This window comes from Conger conger, chromosome 14 (genome assembly GCF_963514075.1).
Source record: "Conger conger chromosome 14, fConCon1.1, whole genome shotgun sequence".
Lineage (NCBI taxonomy): Eukaryota > Metazoa > Chordata > Actinopteri > Anguilliformes > Congridae > Conger > Conger conger.
In genome coordinates this window covers 12330459-12348295 of record NC_083773.1, presented here as the reverse complement: position 1 = coordinate 12348295, position 17837 = coordinate 12330459, and the positions used below count along the sequence as shown (strand labels likewise).

The following is a 17837-nucleotide window of genomic DNA, read 5'->3' as shown; positions in this document are numbered from 1 at the left end:
AGAGTTGTGTATTACAAGCCTTGTCAATCCAGAGGTCAAAATAATTGACAAGGTGCTTGTGTGAATTTGCTGTCTTTGCTGGCTTTTTGTATCTCTCACTAAAAGTATGGTTGTGTGTGCGTGCATCCGTGCCTGCCTGTGTGTGTGTGTGTGTGTGTGTGCGTGCCTGTGTGTGTGTGTGTGTGTTACAGTCTTTTTTTGGGGGCTTTTCCCCACCGCTCTCTCTATATGCACAAGACTGAAATATTATGTCTTAATGTCACACCTTTCCTGTCTCCGCTTGCAGAGGGTGGAACGTGTGAGGTCATCGCCGCTCACAGGTGCTGTAACAAAAACCGGATCGAGGAGCGATCTCAGACTGTGAAGTGCTCCTGCCTCCCTGGGAAGGTGGCTGGTACAACGAGGAACAAGCCATCGTGCGTCGACGGTACGAACAACTCAAACTCTGAAATAATAACTCATTTTCCTCCATTTCAAAAAGATGTTTTTCTATCATCAAGAAATGGGCTTTTAAGTAAACATATAAACAGTCATAATGTACATAAAGATTGCACATTACTTGAAACTACAACTGATTATAGTATAAATTTCCATGTTCAATAATATTAAATATAGTCCTGAGAATTACAGGCCTGTTTGCTGATACAATACAATTTCCTACTTTTAATTCAACTACAAATAATTAAGGGTCCAAGAGATATTTCTGTTCCTGATGCAGCTAAGCATATGCTAGTGGATAGTAAATAGATTAAAAATAAAAATGAGACCATTCACTATATCAAGAGGAGAAACAAATGTCACCTTTAAACATGAAAAGCAGTGAAGTAGTGATCTATTCCACTTGAGTGGGGGTGAGACCTTTCCACATTATGCAATGCCACATTTTCCCAAAGTGCTCAAAAGCTCAAGCTAATAATTGAAAGAAACTTGCATATACTGTGGGAATTTCTTTCAAAAGCGGGTTCAGCACTTTATAAATATTGCAGGACTCAAATTCATAACCACGACACCCAGAGGAGCAACTTTTACAACAGGCTGAACTGAAATGCCCCTTGTCAAGATTCCATCAGTTAGGCAGCGCCGCAAGGAATTCTGGGATACTAGATGAGCCCTGGTTAGCTAACAGCTGCACACGTCTCCTATCACAGTGTCAGTGTGATCATATCCTGTAGAGCTATCCAAACAAAAACCCCAGGCTCAGGTAGTCTGCCCCGATCACGGCTGAGACGAGAGACACGTACTGTAACTCACAAGAAAAGCCAATACCACTGAGAAGACATAGATGTTGAACAGCAGAGCTGAGGCAGAAAAAAAGGAACTGAGACACACCAAAAGCCATCCTGTCTCATTCAGTACGACTGAAAAGATGTTTATACAAAATGGTGAATACAGACTCCTCCAGGTCAATCTCAGATACGGAGAAGGGTAATAAACACAAATGTAATTGCTTGAGGATCACATTTTGTTTGAACCGACCTTTCTGTACTGAGACTAGCTTTCATGGTTTTCTGTTGTATCCATTGCACTATGATTCCCGTCCAACAGATTGGTAAAGTGTGTGAGTTTTTAGCATACCGAGTGATACATCAGGTATCTCTGTACAACAGCAAGGTTTGTTATATAAGAATAAGATTTGATTTTTTATCACTTTTTATTTTCTTGAAAAAATAAGTTGGCTGCAGTTGGACGAATCAAAGTCAATAGGAAATGCTTTGTTTCCATGTAAAAAAAAAAAAGAAATAGGCATTTGAGGTAAGACCTCGAAATACAATTCTTACTGCAAATTAATTGGTGTGGCAGAATAGATGAAACGCTGAACCAGGTTCTCAAACAATATTTTGCATGTTGCCTTGCTGTACAAATGAATAACTGTGCTGCACAGATGAAAGCCCTGGAAATATTTCTTTAAGATCTGGGTTTGGCTATAGTTCTGCAACTGTCCAAGGACAGAATTATCCTTTGAAGAGGCTGTGTTGGACCGCAAGGCTGTAGCATACACTTTGTTAGCTCAGCTGTGCCTAATCTCACCAATAATAATAATTGGTTGTAATCCAAAGCAAATTACAGTTGATTAGACTAAGCTCCTATTGTACACTAATACATTTAACTGTTAAATCTGTGAATGTCATCATGATTGACATAACTCTGTTATGATAATGTTAATCTTAATGTTAATCATCCTCCCTCCAAATATCTACCTTCTCTCGCAATCATAATAATTCCACACCAAAATACCAGAATATAATGTATAACTGCTCATTTTGAATGGGTAAGAATTCAAACATTTGTTTCTGTTGTGTAGAATGTCACGTTTTTGTTTTATTAATTATGTGGCGAGTTTGGGCTCATGGGACGGCAAGATTGGGACCACCACAGATGGATCAATACAAAGGCAGAACAGATGGTCTATCTATTCAATTCAAAAATACAAACAGCAAACTAGCATGAATACAGTAATGATTTTGATGGCCAGTAAGTGACATTTCATAACGGGACACACAGCGATTTTATCAGCGCCTTTGCTTTCTAAAGATAAAATGTGTTTAAAGGCACATGTCCAGTAAAAGTGGTTAGATTAGGCACAGCAATGCAAAGAATATAAATACTGGAGGGTTCTTGGTCACTGTGAACTCAAACACAAAAATCACAGTCTTATCTATTCAAAAATACAAGCAAACCACTGGTAAAAAAAAAAGATGCAGTTGGTTTTTAAGGTGGCAATTAGTACATTATACTGACATTAAATGAACAAACAAACAGTGGCTAAGTCACAGAAGTAGGCTCAAACTCACACACGCATGTGCACACACACACACATACACACACACAAAATACTGTATACATTTTCTCAAGCCAGCATATGCTGTACAATATGTCATATAGGCAGTATGGTATATCTACAATGGCATTCATTGAAGTGTATGCAGCAGTAAAGAAACACAGTATAGTTGGCCTTGTTTGCAAATGGTTCCAATCAACATCCATTGAAGGACATGGGATCTGTTTAATGGCCCATAACAGAAACTTCTAGAAATGTTATGTCTTGCCAAATGATATAACTTTGGTGTTCAATGAGTGTGTGTTTGTTTTTGCGAATGTAAATCTCAGCTAAAAACAGCAGCCTTTGAAAGGGAAAGAACGAAATCCCCAGATCCCAAGACAATTGCTTTAATTAAAGAGAAAAGTCTGCAATGCACTGCAGCATCGATGGTCCAAGGCCCAATCCAGCACACCTGCCCTGTGCACTTCCCCAAAAGTATACCTTTGTGTCAAAGACACAGTGTCACGGTTATTGTAGTCCTTTTACCGCATACAACAAAATATCACTTACCTAAAGGCATCAAATGAAGTCAAAGTAAAAACATGCACTTTAAATACAACTCAGTAGCCTATCTTATCCAAAAGTGTGTTGGCTCCTCAGAGATATGAAACTGCACTAGAACAAGAAGCTTGCATATTGTAATGCAAATAACCACCCGTGATATATTTTTAAACTAAAGCAAACAGTCTGAGCAGACGCCGGCCTGCAGCGCGCCTGTCTCTGCTCTCTCCGGCTTTTATCTGCCAGTAGACTGCTTATTTGGGTGGGGAGCTGCTGCTAAGGGCCCGTGTCACATGCATCAAGGACAGGCCTTCAAGAGCCCCACTGAGCGCGCAGGGACCCAGATCGCCGGCGAGCAGCTGCCTCGTCTCCTCAGACATCACGGGCTAGCCGTCACGTAAATGCGTTTAATAGGTTTGTTAGGCAGATTACCGGGCACAGGTTACCGGGGGGGGGGGTGGCCCACTCGACGGAAAGCGCGAGCGTAACCAAAACAATTATTTACCGAAGGGGAGGGGAGATTACACCGAGCCGAGCGCCGTCGGTTTATCTGTTGCCCGTCCCCTCGGTCAGGGTAAAAAATGCGATTGTAAACCCGTAGCGTCAGTGGCCCGTCCCTCCAGCGCTGCCACGGCCCAGATAAGCGCCGATCCTCCGGTCCTGCATTGTTAATGCGCTGTCTTTATGAGTAATGAGGACACTTCCGAGGATTGTCTCCCACCCCAGGGAGAGTCCCCGGGTCCCGTCCCCCCCCTCCGCACAAGCTGCCAGGGACGACGCTCCTCGGCCACATTTTTCACGCCGCAGACGCGGGGGCTAAATTTGGAGCGCAATCCCCCCCCCCCCCCACCACCCCCCCACCGACGGGTGACTTTTTAAAGACTTTCAGCTCGAGTTGTTGTCATTTTCACCGCTATTAAAACATTTACTTGTGAAAATGAGCCCAAAAGAAGATAATGCTTTGGAAAATGTGTGTTTCCATAACAGCTTCTTTTTTTACACTTACGCCACCCTTCCAAAGTGATATTTTCATATTTGGAAAATGGTGAGATTGAATAATTTAGCTGAAAATATTGCACTTGTGTTGATAGTCCCACACACAGTTTCAGTGCGCTGTCAGATTACTTTACTGTAGCAATCGATTATTAGCTTTGACAAGGAGAGCCATGTCCCAGTTCTGTCAGGCTCGACGAGGATCCCATTGAAGAGCATTCCTTTTAACAAGTCAAACACTTCAGCTTATTTCTCATAGTCCATTCAAGGGCAGTGAAATATGGTGAGAATCCACTAGCCACCAATATGGTGAAGCGAACACACAGTGTCTCTTACAAGGACATGGCCCAGTCACTGGAGAACATGCATACATGCATATACTGTACATGACGCAAGTACACACACACACACACACACACACACACACACACATACATATTTTAGGCACATGAAGCAGCTTGGGAAATCATCCCATCTGTCATACTAAAAGCTTTCATACTGCATTTTATTAACATTCAATGGAAATAAAAGGAGCCAACCTTATTGACCCTCTGTACTGATTTTAAAAATCAGTTATTTTTATTTCATTGAGTATCCAAAATATATATTTTTTATTTCTAAATACTCTTCTGTTCCATTCCATTAAAAGAAGGAATTCTGCAGGACGAATGCAATAGCTCTCTTCCACGAGAGAGTAAATTAGTTGATGCTTAGTTGAAGTGGGAAATGCTTTCCCAGACATCATTCCAGAATTTTCCATAAATGTTGATTTTGCTTCCAATCGTGTGAACGAGAAAGTCATAATAAATCATTTTGATTTCACCAGTGACTGGCTCCTCTTGCCACTGGACAATTACTTGTGCTTTGTTGTTAAGGAAATAAATTCCTTAACATATTTGCATTAATGAGCTGGTGTATACATCATCATATCCATAGTTGCAATGATGCTTGGTTCCTTTTGGATGAGCATGTCTCAAATCGCTCCTAGAGATTCGATCAAATTCCTTACATTAATGATGGTATCCATATTTCTTTTCATTTGCGTGTTCCACTTAATATGGTATTCATTAACTTACACATGTCTCCCCGCATCAGATTCAGCATAAGCAGGGGAAGGTAGAGACAATTAATTGACTGTATAAAATGAGGTGAAAAGTGGAATATAGAGAAAGTCATTTAGTGGGAAATGTGATATACTATGTGTCTTCCACTTCATTAATGTGTTGACTCATGACATTGCTTCTGCCTGAGAAACATAAAAAAACTGTAAATCAAACATTACCATAACTGCTCTCTGAAAAGAAATCACCACTTTTGATTACTTCACATGAATCCAAATTTGCAGAGTGTCCTTGAGCATTAGAACAGTGCCATACCATCAGGCATTTTTCTGGGTTATAGGAGATACAGATTCATCAGCCTTTACATGTATCAATCCTACTTACATTACAGCCGTGAAGTGACTATTATTTAGCTAGCCTATAGTGAAATGTGTCCCTAGGGGAAGCATTTGTTCTCCTTCTGAATTTCACCTCATACCATAGCTTAGCTCATGTGGTTACACACTCTACCTTGCCAAAGGGTGTGTGCTGCTTTTCCCTAGTGTGCAGAGGTAATCACTGACGAGCAAAAAGAGACATCTCACTCCACTACTTCTGCATGGCATTGTCCTACAGAGCACCCTGACAAAAAAAGTTTTTGGGTCAGATTGAAGGAAGGATTGCTACAGGGGTGAATTTTTAAGTATAGTGAACGGGTACAGCCAAATGAAAATATGACCTGTACCACTGAATCCAACTGTCATTTTGATAATGAGCATGAAATTAGTATCATCTGTATTCATATTGGCTATTATAACATACACATTACAGCATTGTGCACTTATGTTATAAAGTGGTAATAAAAGGGGGTAGCAGTAAATCTAGCACTATTAAAAATTCTAATACAAATGGGAGAATATTTAACAATGTTCTACTTCTAGTATTAGTTTTACAATGTTACAATTAGTAGCTAAATGTCAAGTGGTTCTTCTTACAGGGTCTTGCCAAATGCAGAGGTTGTGCTATCACTGTGGTAGAGGTTTCTAAAAGTAGAAAGATATAGAGGGCCTTTTTTTAGTTTTCTCTAAAGACTTTGGCTTGTGAACACTCTGGCACTGCATCGACCTTCAGTGGGCTCCCAGTCACCGAAGACCTCATTAGTAACCTCACCACCAACCTGGCTGGAGGAAAACTAATCTTTGACCAGGAGAGATCACTCACATTCAGGGATAAAAGTGTGATTTGGCTGCCTTGCCTGGACTACAACCATATCAATGCTGAGGCTTACTCCTGTCTCACAGTTATGTTACCGCATTATGAAATAAATATAAGATTCCAAGCTCCAAAATGTCTTGGAAAAAAACATTTTCTTTCTTGAGTTGGCTCTGTACTCCACAATTTTAGATTTTTAATCAAACAATGTGGCTAAAGTGCACATTCTCTGCACTTTGGTTGCACAAATGACAGCACTTTTACATGCCCCCCATTTCAGGGCATGAAAATATTTGGGACATGCATAAGGTAAATGAAAGCAGTCTTGTTTAGTACTTGTCCTATATCCTTTGCATGCATCGACTGTTGAAGTCTGTGACACATAGACAGTAGATATCACCAAGAGTGTCTTCTCTGGTGATGCTATGCCAGGCCTGTAGGCCATCTTCAGCTCCTACTTGTTTTAGTGGCTAGTTGCCATACTTTTCTTTTCAGGATGAAACTCATGTTCAATTGGATTCAGATTGGATGACTTGGTCAGTCATGAATTTTCACATCTTTGGCTTCGAAAAACTTTAGAAATATGTTGGGTCTTGTTGTAGGATGAATCCAATACAATGCGTTTGGGATTAGAATTTTTAATAGTGCTAGATTTACTGCTACCCCATTTTATTACCACTTTATAACATTAAAGTGCACAATGTTGTAATGTGTATGTTATAATAGCCAATATGAATGCCGATGCTACTAATTTCATGCTCATTATCAAAATGACAGTTGGATTCAGTGGTACAGGTCATATTTTCATTTGGCTGTACCCGTTCACTATACTTAAAAATTCTCCCCTGTAGCAATCCTTCCTTCAATCTGACTCAAAAACTTTTTTTGTCAGGGTGCTCTGTAGGACAATGCCATGCAGAAGTAGTGGAGTGAGATGTCTCTTTTTGCTCGTCAGTGATTACCTCTGCACACTAGGGAAAAGCAGCACACACCCTTTGGCAAGGTAGAGGATAACTTAAGCAGATAAGCTACTACCAGCAGTCACATGATCAATGCGTACCAGTCGCAGCCATATATGCCCAAACCATAACAGCCACATCACCATAGATGAGGGGAGTGCATTGCATGCACATTGGGCAGTTCCTTTTGGCCTCCGCACTTTGCTCTTGCCATCACTTTGATACAAGTGAATCTTGACCGCATCTGTCCACAAGACCTATTTCCTGAGCTCTGCTGGCTCCTTTGATTACTTCTTAATAAACTGCCCATTGAGTGGTTCTTGCCGTGTAGCCTCTATACTTCTGTTCTTGAAGTCTTCTGTGGACAGTAGTCACTGACACATCCACGTCTGCCTCCTGAAGAATCGTTTCTATTGTGTTTCTGATCTGTCAGACAGGTGTTTGGGGGGTTTTATTTATTATGGTGAGAGTTCTTCTGTGGTCTTCCTCAGCCTACCAGGCACTTTGTGATTACTGAGCTCACCAGTTCTCTCTTCTTAATGATGTTCCAAACAGTCATTTACCTGCACTAATGAAGCAACTGAACACACCTAACAAATCAGAAACACCCATGAAGCCATTTGTCCTAAACACTAGGGTGCCCTGAAATGGGCTGTGTTGTGATTTGTATATGGTGAATCCAAAATGTATAAAAATACCATTTCATAAAAGCTGAGAATCTGCACTTTAGCAACACGGCTTTGATTGTATTGTTTGTAATTGTTTGATTACATAAATAAAATTATACAGAGCCAAATTAATAGAAAATCACTGTGTATATTAACAAAAGCTAAATGAACATATTCACTCGATTTATGTTGTTTACTTTGTGGGCAGGATTAGTGGTATAGATGATAATCCATAAATAAAATATTAATTAATATTAAACTTTTGGTTAACTTAGTGAATGCTAATTGGATATTTTTTGACAAAAATATCATAACCTGAGCTGCACAGACTGTAAAATATTTGCTGCTGCAAGGCAAGTCAAACCTTTGAGAAGCCTTAATTTTCCAGCAAGGTGAAGAACTCATTCATCATCTCATGAGACGTGTTATTTTACCCTACTGCTCTGAATCTAGCTACCTGTCAAATGTTATCATGTGTGGTCGTTGTGATGACATATGAGCATTCCCTGTCTCAGAACGGTTTTAAAAGTACCGATAGCCCGTTTCTGTTGCTGCCTTTGAAAGACTGTTAATGAGCAGTTTAATTGCACCAGGACTGCGAATTGCCCTCTAGCAAGGCAGACATTAGCTCTATTCTCATGCGAAGAGAACATTTCCTCTGCTCAGTTTCAATAGACATGGGCCTGGCTTTGTTAAAAGGCTCTCTTTTACCTCCCTGTCTGTGCATTCATTGGCCCAATGACACTATATACTGTGCTCTTTGAATAGTGAGCGAAGTAAAGTTCCCCATAGAATCTCACTAAACTATTCAAAGTTGAAGTGGTGCTTGCGGCCTCTTCTTGTGACGTTAATGGTAAACCATGCAGCAGCTGGTGTTGAATAAGCACTGCTGGGTGGGTATTAGCAGCAAGTGCATCGCTTCTTTCTTTATAGTTACTGTTATGGTAGCTCTAGGGTAGCCTATAGCCTAGTGGCTAAGGTGCCTGACTGAGACCTGGAAGGTCGGTGGCTCAAGCCCCAGTGTAGCTACAATAAGATCAGTGCAGCTGTTGGGGCCTTGAGCATGGCCCTTAACCCCACATTGCTCTGGGGGGATCAGCCCCTGCTATGTCTAATCAACTGTAAGTTGGAAAGAAGCATCAGTGAAATAACTGTAATGTAACTGCTATGTGATTCACCCCTACGTCTCACTACACGCTCTGTTTGTTTAAATACAAATAAAATGTTGTATTTCATTTGTATTTTAAATACAAATTAATAAGACCGTTGTTGAAAACAACATTTAAATATAAATCATCATGCTAATTTTGTGCTAGTATTTTACTGGAGGAAACTGAACCAGTTTCATATTTATATTGACATGCTGATGATTAAATAAGGTATTGGTTCTTGTTTACTGAAAGCTTTTCACTCAGTGCCTTTCAGTTCGATAACAAAGCACTCTTTCTGCTGTTAATCCTAACACACTATTCGCAAGGGCACTTCCCCGTTCTAAATAAAAATAAACGGCAAGCATCACTTCCATTGTCGCATCTGTACAATTGAAACTACTATCAGCACAATTCCATAGGCAACATGGAAAGATACACATTCATTTCGCTAATTATATGTTCCATTGTGTCCTGTTAGCGTGTGTCACCAACCGCGGAATGCCACAGAATGGGGTGAGGGACACGAACCACGAGCATTGCACCCGCCCAAAAATCAGTGACTGATTGTGTGTCCAACCATTGTCGCAGTTCATTTCAAGTCAATTAATCAAGTCGCTGTCTGACTTGCATGGTCAGACTCTGTTTCATTAATAAAGCAGGTTCTGGGTATTCATTATAAGTATAAATTCAGTCAATACTGTGAGTGAAAGGGCACACAGGAGTGTTTTTATAGCTAATCAGGACCCCGCTCACGGTCAGAAGTGCGCTGATTAATTCAAAGTAATGGCTTCCCCTCTGACCCCCCCGTGTGTCGGGTTGACCCAGGACCAGGATTTCATTCCTCCCACTTGCTAATGTCAAACAAGGTCATGAATCTGAATAAGCGGGAGAATGAGTGGGAGAATGAGCTTGTTCGCTGATATTGACTAGCACCAGCACTGCCATTCGCTTGAACTTCCCTTTTCATCTTCATTTTATTCAAATTAAATGCATTGCCTCATTCGATCAAATGACTAATTACATTTCATTTTTCATCGACTAGGTCAATGAATCACGCAACCGTTACACATATAAGAGAATCACGTGTGGCTGAGACGGACGGGCACATTTCTTTGGGAATTAACCTCTTATATCTAAACGTAGAGTTAATACTTAACTCTGATCGCTGGCAGGGCGTTGATGTGAAAACCAATGGGCAAGGGGAAAGTAAAGACGGACTGAAAGTGTTCACCATTACCTAGTGTGATGTATTGATTGGGCCAAACAGTAAATTAACACCTGCAGAAAACCATGAAAATTTAAACCTAATTGCTTTCCACTCTTTATCTTGACTGGAAGCAATCAATAGACGGCATAGGAAAGACACTTAAAGCCACCAAAATTATTGGAAACTGATCCCGTTGCCTTGATGGATATGAAGTAAGCACCACCTGCCAAGCGACTCTCATAAACGTGATATAAGGTTTTGAAGAATCACCACTACAAAACATCAGAGATCATTTGCGCCCTTCATCTGAGGCAGATGTAAATTCTTCATCAGTGGCACCGCTACTGTGCACGGGGCAGAGTTATTCCTTTGTTCTGTGCTCTGGATGTTCGTACGAAGACAGAAAGTACACGTCTAGCGCAGAGTAATGACCAGGGCATGTGTGTCGCTGGCCCCTGGTGTACCAGACGAGTCCAATAATCCACTTCCCTGGTGTTGAGGAAAGGGTGAGATGGCCTGAACTTGCTGATGCTGTGACTTTCTCGTGCAGGGGGCATTGGGGAGGCATTATAGCGGATTGCAGACGGGCCCTCCTCCAGTACAGAAGGTCACGCGGAGCTAACTTGGCGTGAGTCCGACAGGCACTGCCCGGTTCTCTCAGCTCGCCCGGCCGAGAGAGAGAGAGAGAGAGAGAGAGAGAGAGAGAGAGAGAGAGAGGGGGGGGGGGGGGGGGGGGGAGATAGAGGGGGAAAGAGAGGGAGGGATATAGAGGGGGAAAGAGAGGGAGGGAGAGGGAGAGAAAGAGAAGTGAGAATGGGAGAGAGAAAGAGGGCGATAGAGAGAAGTGAGAATGGGAGAGAGAGAAAGAGGGAGATAGAGGGGGAAGAGTGAGAGAGAGGGAGAGAGAGGTTAAGGAAGAGAGAGAGGGAGAGAGAGGTTCAGGGAGAGAGGGACAGGTTAAGCAAGAGAGAGAGGAAACCAACCAACAACAAAAAAGAAATGAACCAAAACAACCCCTACATGGGGAGAGGGAGAGAGAGAGAGAGATACAGGTAGAAAGAGTGTGAGAGAGAGGGATAGGGAGAGGAAGGGTTAAGAGACAAAGAGAGTGGGAGGGAGGGAGAGAGAGAATAAAAAAACATTGGGAGAGTTCAATCCAAAAAAGTTTAATTCTATAAAACTTTTATAAAAAAATGCCCATACAGATTGATGAAATGTTCATTCGTGTGATGTGCAGATTTTGTGTGCTTGAAAGAAAACACAAACAGCTTCAAACATTTCATAGGATCAGCAGGCATTACTCCCCAATGCATTCAAACCAGACCAATATTTGCATTTGACTTTTGTACTTTACATTCAATCTACTAATGGCAGGCCAAATTTGAATCTGAATCTGAATGATTCAAAAGGCTCCATAAATTAGGTATTTGATGGCGTATCTCAAGTTGATCCGTCTGTAACCTCAAGGCATTTAAAAAAGTTTGATGAGTTTCATGGGTAAATATCTCCCATTTGCACAACATTTTTACTTAAAATTCACATACCAGAAGCCACACATTTCCTCCATGTTCATAGTAATTTGACTGACTTTATTGTGAGTTCATATTGATGAAGTAATAGATGATTCTATATCTATTATATTTCTTGTCGTGGGGTGATGCTTATCTACGATTCAGTATCTGTGAACCGATTTCCAGGGCATGAAATATCGGTGTGAAATCATGTTGATTTATTTGACTTGTTTTTTATATGTATTAAGTCTTCTGCTGCTGTAGCCTATCCACTTTGATGCATTGTGTATTCAGAGATGCTCTTCAGCATACCACTGTTGTAATGTGTGGTTATTTGGGTTACTGTCACCTTTCTGTCAGCTTCGACTGTTCCGGCCGTTCACCTCTGACCTCTCTCATTATCAACACGTTTCTGGCTGCAGAATTACTGCTCACAGCTGAATCTCTTGACCACGTCTGCATGCCTTTAGGAATTTAGGTGCTGCGACATGATTGGTTGATTAAATATTTGCATTTACAAGCTGGTGTACAGGTCTACCTAATAAAGTGCTCACTGAGTATATATTTCAATTTTCCTCCTAGAAGCACTGTATCATGGTAAGAATGAAAAATGTTTTGTTAGTATACTTGTGTTTGTGTGTGCGTTTGTGTATATTATATTATATGATATTATATTTTATTATATTATATTGCACGTGTGATGGTTTAGTTTGTTGCCGAGGCAATTGAATTGCTTTATTCGCTGAAATCAAACTAAAATACAGTCAGCCATCCTTCTTGAATATAATTTAGGATGTAGAAACCTGGCAAGTCTTTGCCATTGTTTGGGGGTACAGTAGATTGCTAGAACCATTTAAGAAAATTGACACCAATCTCTCCAATGCTGACTGCAATGATAGCACAACAATCAGATTTATGATGTGTCTGTGTCCACACTGCCTTCTGCACCAATACAATTTCTCATTTGTTCTGTAGGAAGGAATACACATGATGTATTATACCTGTTAAAAAGAGGCTCTGAACATATGTGTATTGTGTATGTCTGAAACCTGAGTAATCCATGTGACTCTGTATACAATAAATATCATTTATTTTGTATGCAAACTCTGTCTCATATTTTGGCATCCTTGGCAAGTCAGTATATTAATTTAATCTCTACTTTTTTCCGAAAGATTGATTTTTCTTTTGCAGGTAATACTCCACTATTTTCAATTTAGCTTGAATCCTGCATTGAAAGTGTTGAATATAAATCCTAGCCAGGCTTGTAATGAAAAAGACGTTTTTCAGGCTAGCTTTTGAAATCATAAAAGAGAGTAAATAGAAAATAGTCCCATCGCATTGCAGGACTACATTATTGTGGTGTTTGGTGTACTGTATGTCCTTATCTGTGTTTCCGTTCAAACACATCAGCATTACCAAGTTCAGGGACAATGGGATCTGTTGTGCAACAGCAGGTGACCCATGCAATGAATTAAATTTGAAATATGAAATTTAAGAAATGTTCAAGGAAAACTCTCCTATCGCATGGTGGGACAACAGTATTATGGTGTTTGGTACATGTCCTTATCTATTTTTCCATTCAAATCGATCAACCTTACTAAGCTCAGAAAACAAGTGATATGTTGAGTAACAGTAGGTGATGGATTCAAGAAATGCACACTATGATTACGTAAGAGTATGTTCCATGCATCTCTTGTCAGTATATGCGCAAATATATATTTTTGATTGAAACATTCACTTTATTGACATAATATTTGCAATATATTTGTATCATACAAGACCATGTACAACAACTGTACAACTAGACTGTTCACATAATCTCCTCATTCTAAGCATCTCCTCTGGCAGCTGTGCCGCTAAAACAGTGGGACGTGAGGAGCCATAGATTGCTGTGGCACAGTTTCTGAGCTCAGCGTAGCTCTATGAACAGTACATAAAACACTGAGATGCACAGAAGAAAAAAGAAAAACAGCAGCACGAGGATTGAATTCCTGTCTCGAAGCAAAGCAACACCTTCCAACCTGGCTGCCTCTCTCAGGCAGTTTTAAGGAGCCTATAAGACTGAAATGTCTTGATTTTCTCTGAGTCAGGTACAGCTTTTTCTCTTGTACCATCTGAGTATACGAGTCCCACTAAGCTCAATAAAAATAGTCTATTTGCTATGCTACTGTATCAAATTTGTACTATTTTGGTTATGCCAGTGTCCTATTTTTGATTTTCAGAAGTGTCACGTAAATAGAGCCAATGAAACCTTTTTAAATCCTAGTGACATCTGTCTGAACCAATCGCTAGCCTGGGAATTAATGTGATGGATGACAGTGAGGGAACAGTCCCTGCGTTAAGCACAACTTCACGTCTGTCCTCGCCGTCGAGGACATCTGCCCAAGCTCTGCCCAAAATGAATCGGAAAATGAATTCAGAAGTTTACAAATCTAGGGCGTCTCCGTCATGCGTGAGGTTTCTGTGTAACTGTCACCATGGGACTCGTACTGGCTGAGGTTGAAAATGAAAATGAAAAGTGACGGAGCAATGGGCTATGATTACTCATCTCACCAGATTAATGCGGGGACCCTCTGATTAATGGGTGCTTGGTTCCTGGGCAGAATCAGATATGGACTGCTTACCTGGGTTGCTTCACACAGTAAAAGGGCAATTGGAGCCAATGAGGATCACATGGAGACATTGGACCTCATGCAAGAACCACTCGGACGAACAGATTTTGATTTAAGAGAACTTCACCAAATCTTCTTGTATTGAGAATTTTTTCTTAGGTGGGAATAACATTTACATGTGGTCCCGACCTGTCGTACGAATCAGAGAAAAGGACTAAGAGAAAGTTTATCAACGGTCCACCATATTGCAGTCTACCTAATCAGGAGCAGACTACATGGCAGACCTTGTTCATGTTAATCCCATTGGCAATCTATTTGACATAATCCACCAACAGTACCGCATATATTGTGTTATAATGGACATATTCATTTAGGGCAGTTTTCTGAAGTTTGAAGCATATGTTGAATCCGACATGGCACACTCATATGAGCAATTTATGATAAGAATACAAAAATGTTCTTGGATGAGGGCCACTGTGCTCCATTTTGAAACACATTGATTTCATGGTGCCCTATGCACAGAGACAGTAAGGCCGGGCAGGACTGTTAAACTCAGCACCCTCTCTGACTGGCTCCGGAGAACTGGCTACAAAGGGCTATTATTGATTAATCGTTGCCCTGTAATCTTGGTTACACCAACAGCAGAGAAACTGCAGAAAAAGAATGAGAGGTTGTATGGAATTTTTGACCTTAAAACTCCTATCTGACATAACTGTATGCTACAGCAATTCGTGTTGCCAAAATAGTTGTGCAGTGGGCATTCGATTTGTGGAAAATTAAGAGAATGACAAATAAAAAAATGTGTTATATTAGCAGTGTCTTTTTCAATTAATGATTATCAAAGAGCTAAATGTCTTTTATTCTAAGCAGTTTATTTTGTTTATTAAGCATTAATGAATTAATAAATGTTGAATAAACACACTCGCAGATGCATATACACACACACACATGCACACGCTCACACACACATCCATTTGTGGATTAGAATTTCTGTCAGAGGAATTGTGCAAACACACATCCATTTTTTTAGGCAATTGAAAGTTAAAAATAATAATTTTTTTTTTCTTGCTAACAGAAAGTGTAAATGGCAATTAAAGATAATTACACTGAAATGCCTCTCCATTCACAAAGCAACACTGATTACTATTTGTGCAAGACATTGTTGTACAGTGAATTTATTTATAAAATAATTATTACATTTAATGCCAAGAGCACCCTCAAATCAAGTGTTGAAATTAATTCATATCACCATAATTTCAGAAACTAATGGTTAGAAAAACACATCAAACATACTTTTGGGAGAGGCTAAAATGCAATGTCTTTAGTACGATGTGGCAAGCGTTTCAAAGAGAGCTTTGAGAGGTATTTCCATTAGGAATGAGGTTGGTGCATTCAAATGAACACGCCATAGAGTTTGCTTTAAAAATGACTTGTATATAAATCACAGTTGATTCAGTGAGCGTTTTCGCCCTGTGACGTCATTTGACACGTGTGAGGTACACCGATAGTGTGGTGGAATACCTCCTCTGCTCTTTAACCAGACCAGACAGGCCCAGCTTGTGCCTGTCTGACACTGTGATCTCAGTGCCATCTGCTTCCCCCTGCCCCCCGCAGCCTCCATTGTGATTGGCAAGTGGTGGTGTGAGATGGAGCCGTGCCTGGAGGGAGAGGAATGCAAGACGCTTCCGGACAATTCCGGCTGGATGTGTTCCTCAGGGAACAAAATCAAGACCACGAGGGTAAGACTCGCCTACCAGCCCGCCCTGGCTTCCAAACACTGCGCAGAACTGCTAAATACATGCTGGGAAATCTTTAAGCCGTATGAAATCTATAATACTTATGTATATCTCATGTAATATATCTAACTGCTGGCTATACCAGTGCGTTGTAACTTATCACACAAGAATATTGGAGAATATAGATATAGGGTAATAACCCCTGTACTGGGCAGATGCACACTTCTTGTATTTGTGGATGGCTTCATGGCAGGCTTGATTTTGTTGTCAGGCTTCACACATTTAGAATTTCCAAAAATATTTTTGTTAAATCCCTATTTATAGCCAATGTGTTTTCTTATGTTGAACTGCCTGAATTCCATGTCAGTAAAATTATTTTAATAATGTGACATACTTTCTGGGGAACTGTTTTTTTGATGGAAATAGACCTATACCATCTTACCATATCAATTTTTTCACAAAGGTATTTGTGTCACTGCAAGCTTCCTTGGAGAAGGTAGCCTGCTTAAACTCACAATTGAACACATTTTTATATAGTTAGCTTGCTGGTGGATGAGGTATAGCAGTATTTTACTCAGGTAACGATTATTAGCACGCTACATAGAAACAAGCTTGGATTGATATTCAATCAAATAGATAGTGTGGTGGTAATAGTGTGATGATTCATTGTTTGCTTGCTTTTGAATCCCAGATGTAACTTTGCAGAAAGAGACTGGCAGCTCCATAAGACAATGGATAATTGGCCTTAACTTCACAATTTACAGTAGTTAGCATCTGTTTTAAGGCCAGTTTATAGTCCAGTGACAGAGGGTCGCAGAACGTTCATGAACGTGAACGTTGGCCGACATAGACTAGTTGTATAAAAGCACTCCAGTCGCCCAGAGTATAAACCAAATGTTGTGCAACCAGCGACATCCGTTGTATGTCATTGGTCACAGCAATGCTCTGCTGCTGGAGTATAAACTGACCTTTAGTGCGCCAGAGCAGCTTCTCAGCTTATCTCTCTTCGACCTGCCGACTCTGTCCGTGCGTAAAGCGCACTCCTCCAGCGTGCAGTGGTTCAGCAGGTGGGCTGCAGTGTGAGAAAAGTGGAGGCTGGCAGGACATGCGTCTGTGTGGATGTATGACATGCCTGCTGCTCAACCAAATCGATGCAAACAACAGCAAAATGAGAGATGCCAATGGGTATGCCGTCATTCTACTTAAAATTAAAAAGTGGAATATAATTCATAGACTACAAATATAGACTACAAGTAGAGATCTGTAATACCTGGAACAGACATTTTTATTGAGCAAACCAGCTAGCAGCAGGGTTATTTTGTTAGAAAAGAAGAGCTTCTGAGTCACGAGCAAACAAAGTCTAAAGGACAGCAGTGAATAGAGAATGTCTGATAAAGTAATGTGAGTGATGTCTGACAACAAACTC

The 17837-nt window shown here is 40.5% G+C and overlaps 1 protein-coding gene across 9 annotated transcripts in view; it reads left to right on the top strand.

The window, feature by feature from the left end:
* LOC133110216 (chemokine-like protein TAFA-1) overlaps positions 1 to 17837 on the top strand; it is a 131393-nt gene that overhangs the window by 104122 nt on the left and 9434 nt on the right. For all 9 annotated transcript variants that reach the window (XR_009704827.1, XR_009704829.1, XR_009704830.1 and 6 more), the window contains exons 3-4: positions 287 to 427; positions 16290 to 16414. Coding sequence is in view for 2 of the 9 variants with exons in the window: in XM_061220156.1 (XP_061076140.1) it covers positions 287 to 427; positions 16290 to 16414 (266 nt within the window). In the remaining 7 variants the exon portion in view is untranslated. The remainder of the gene's footprint in view (positions 1 to 286; positions 428 to 16289; positions 16415 to 17837) is intronic.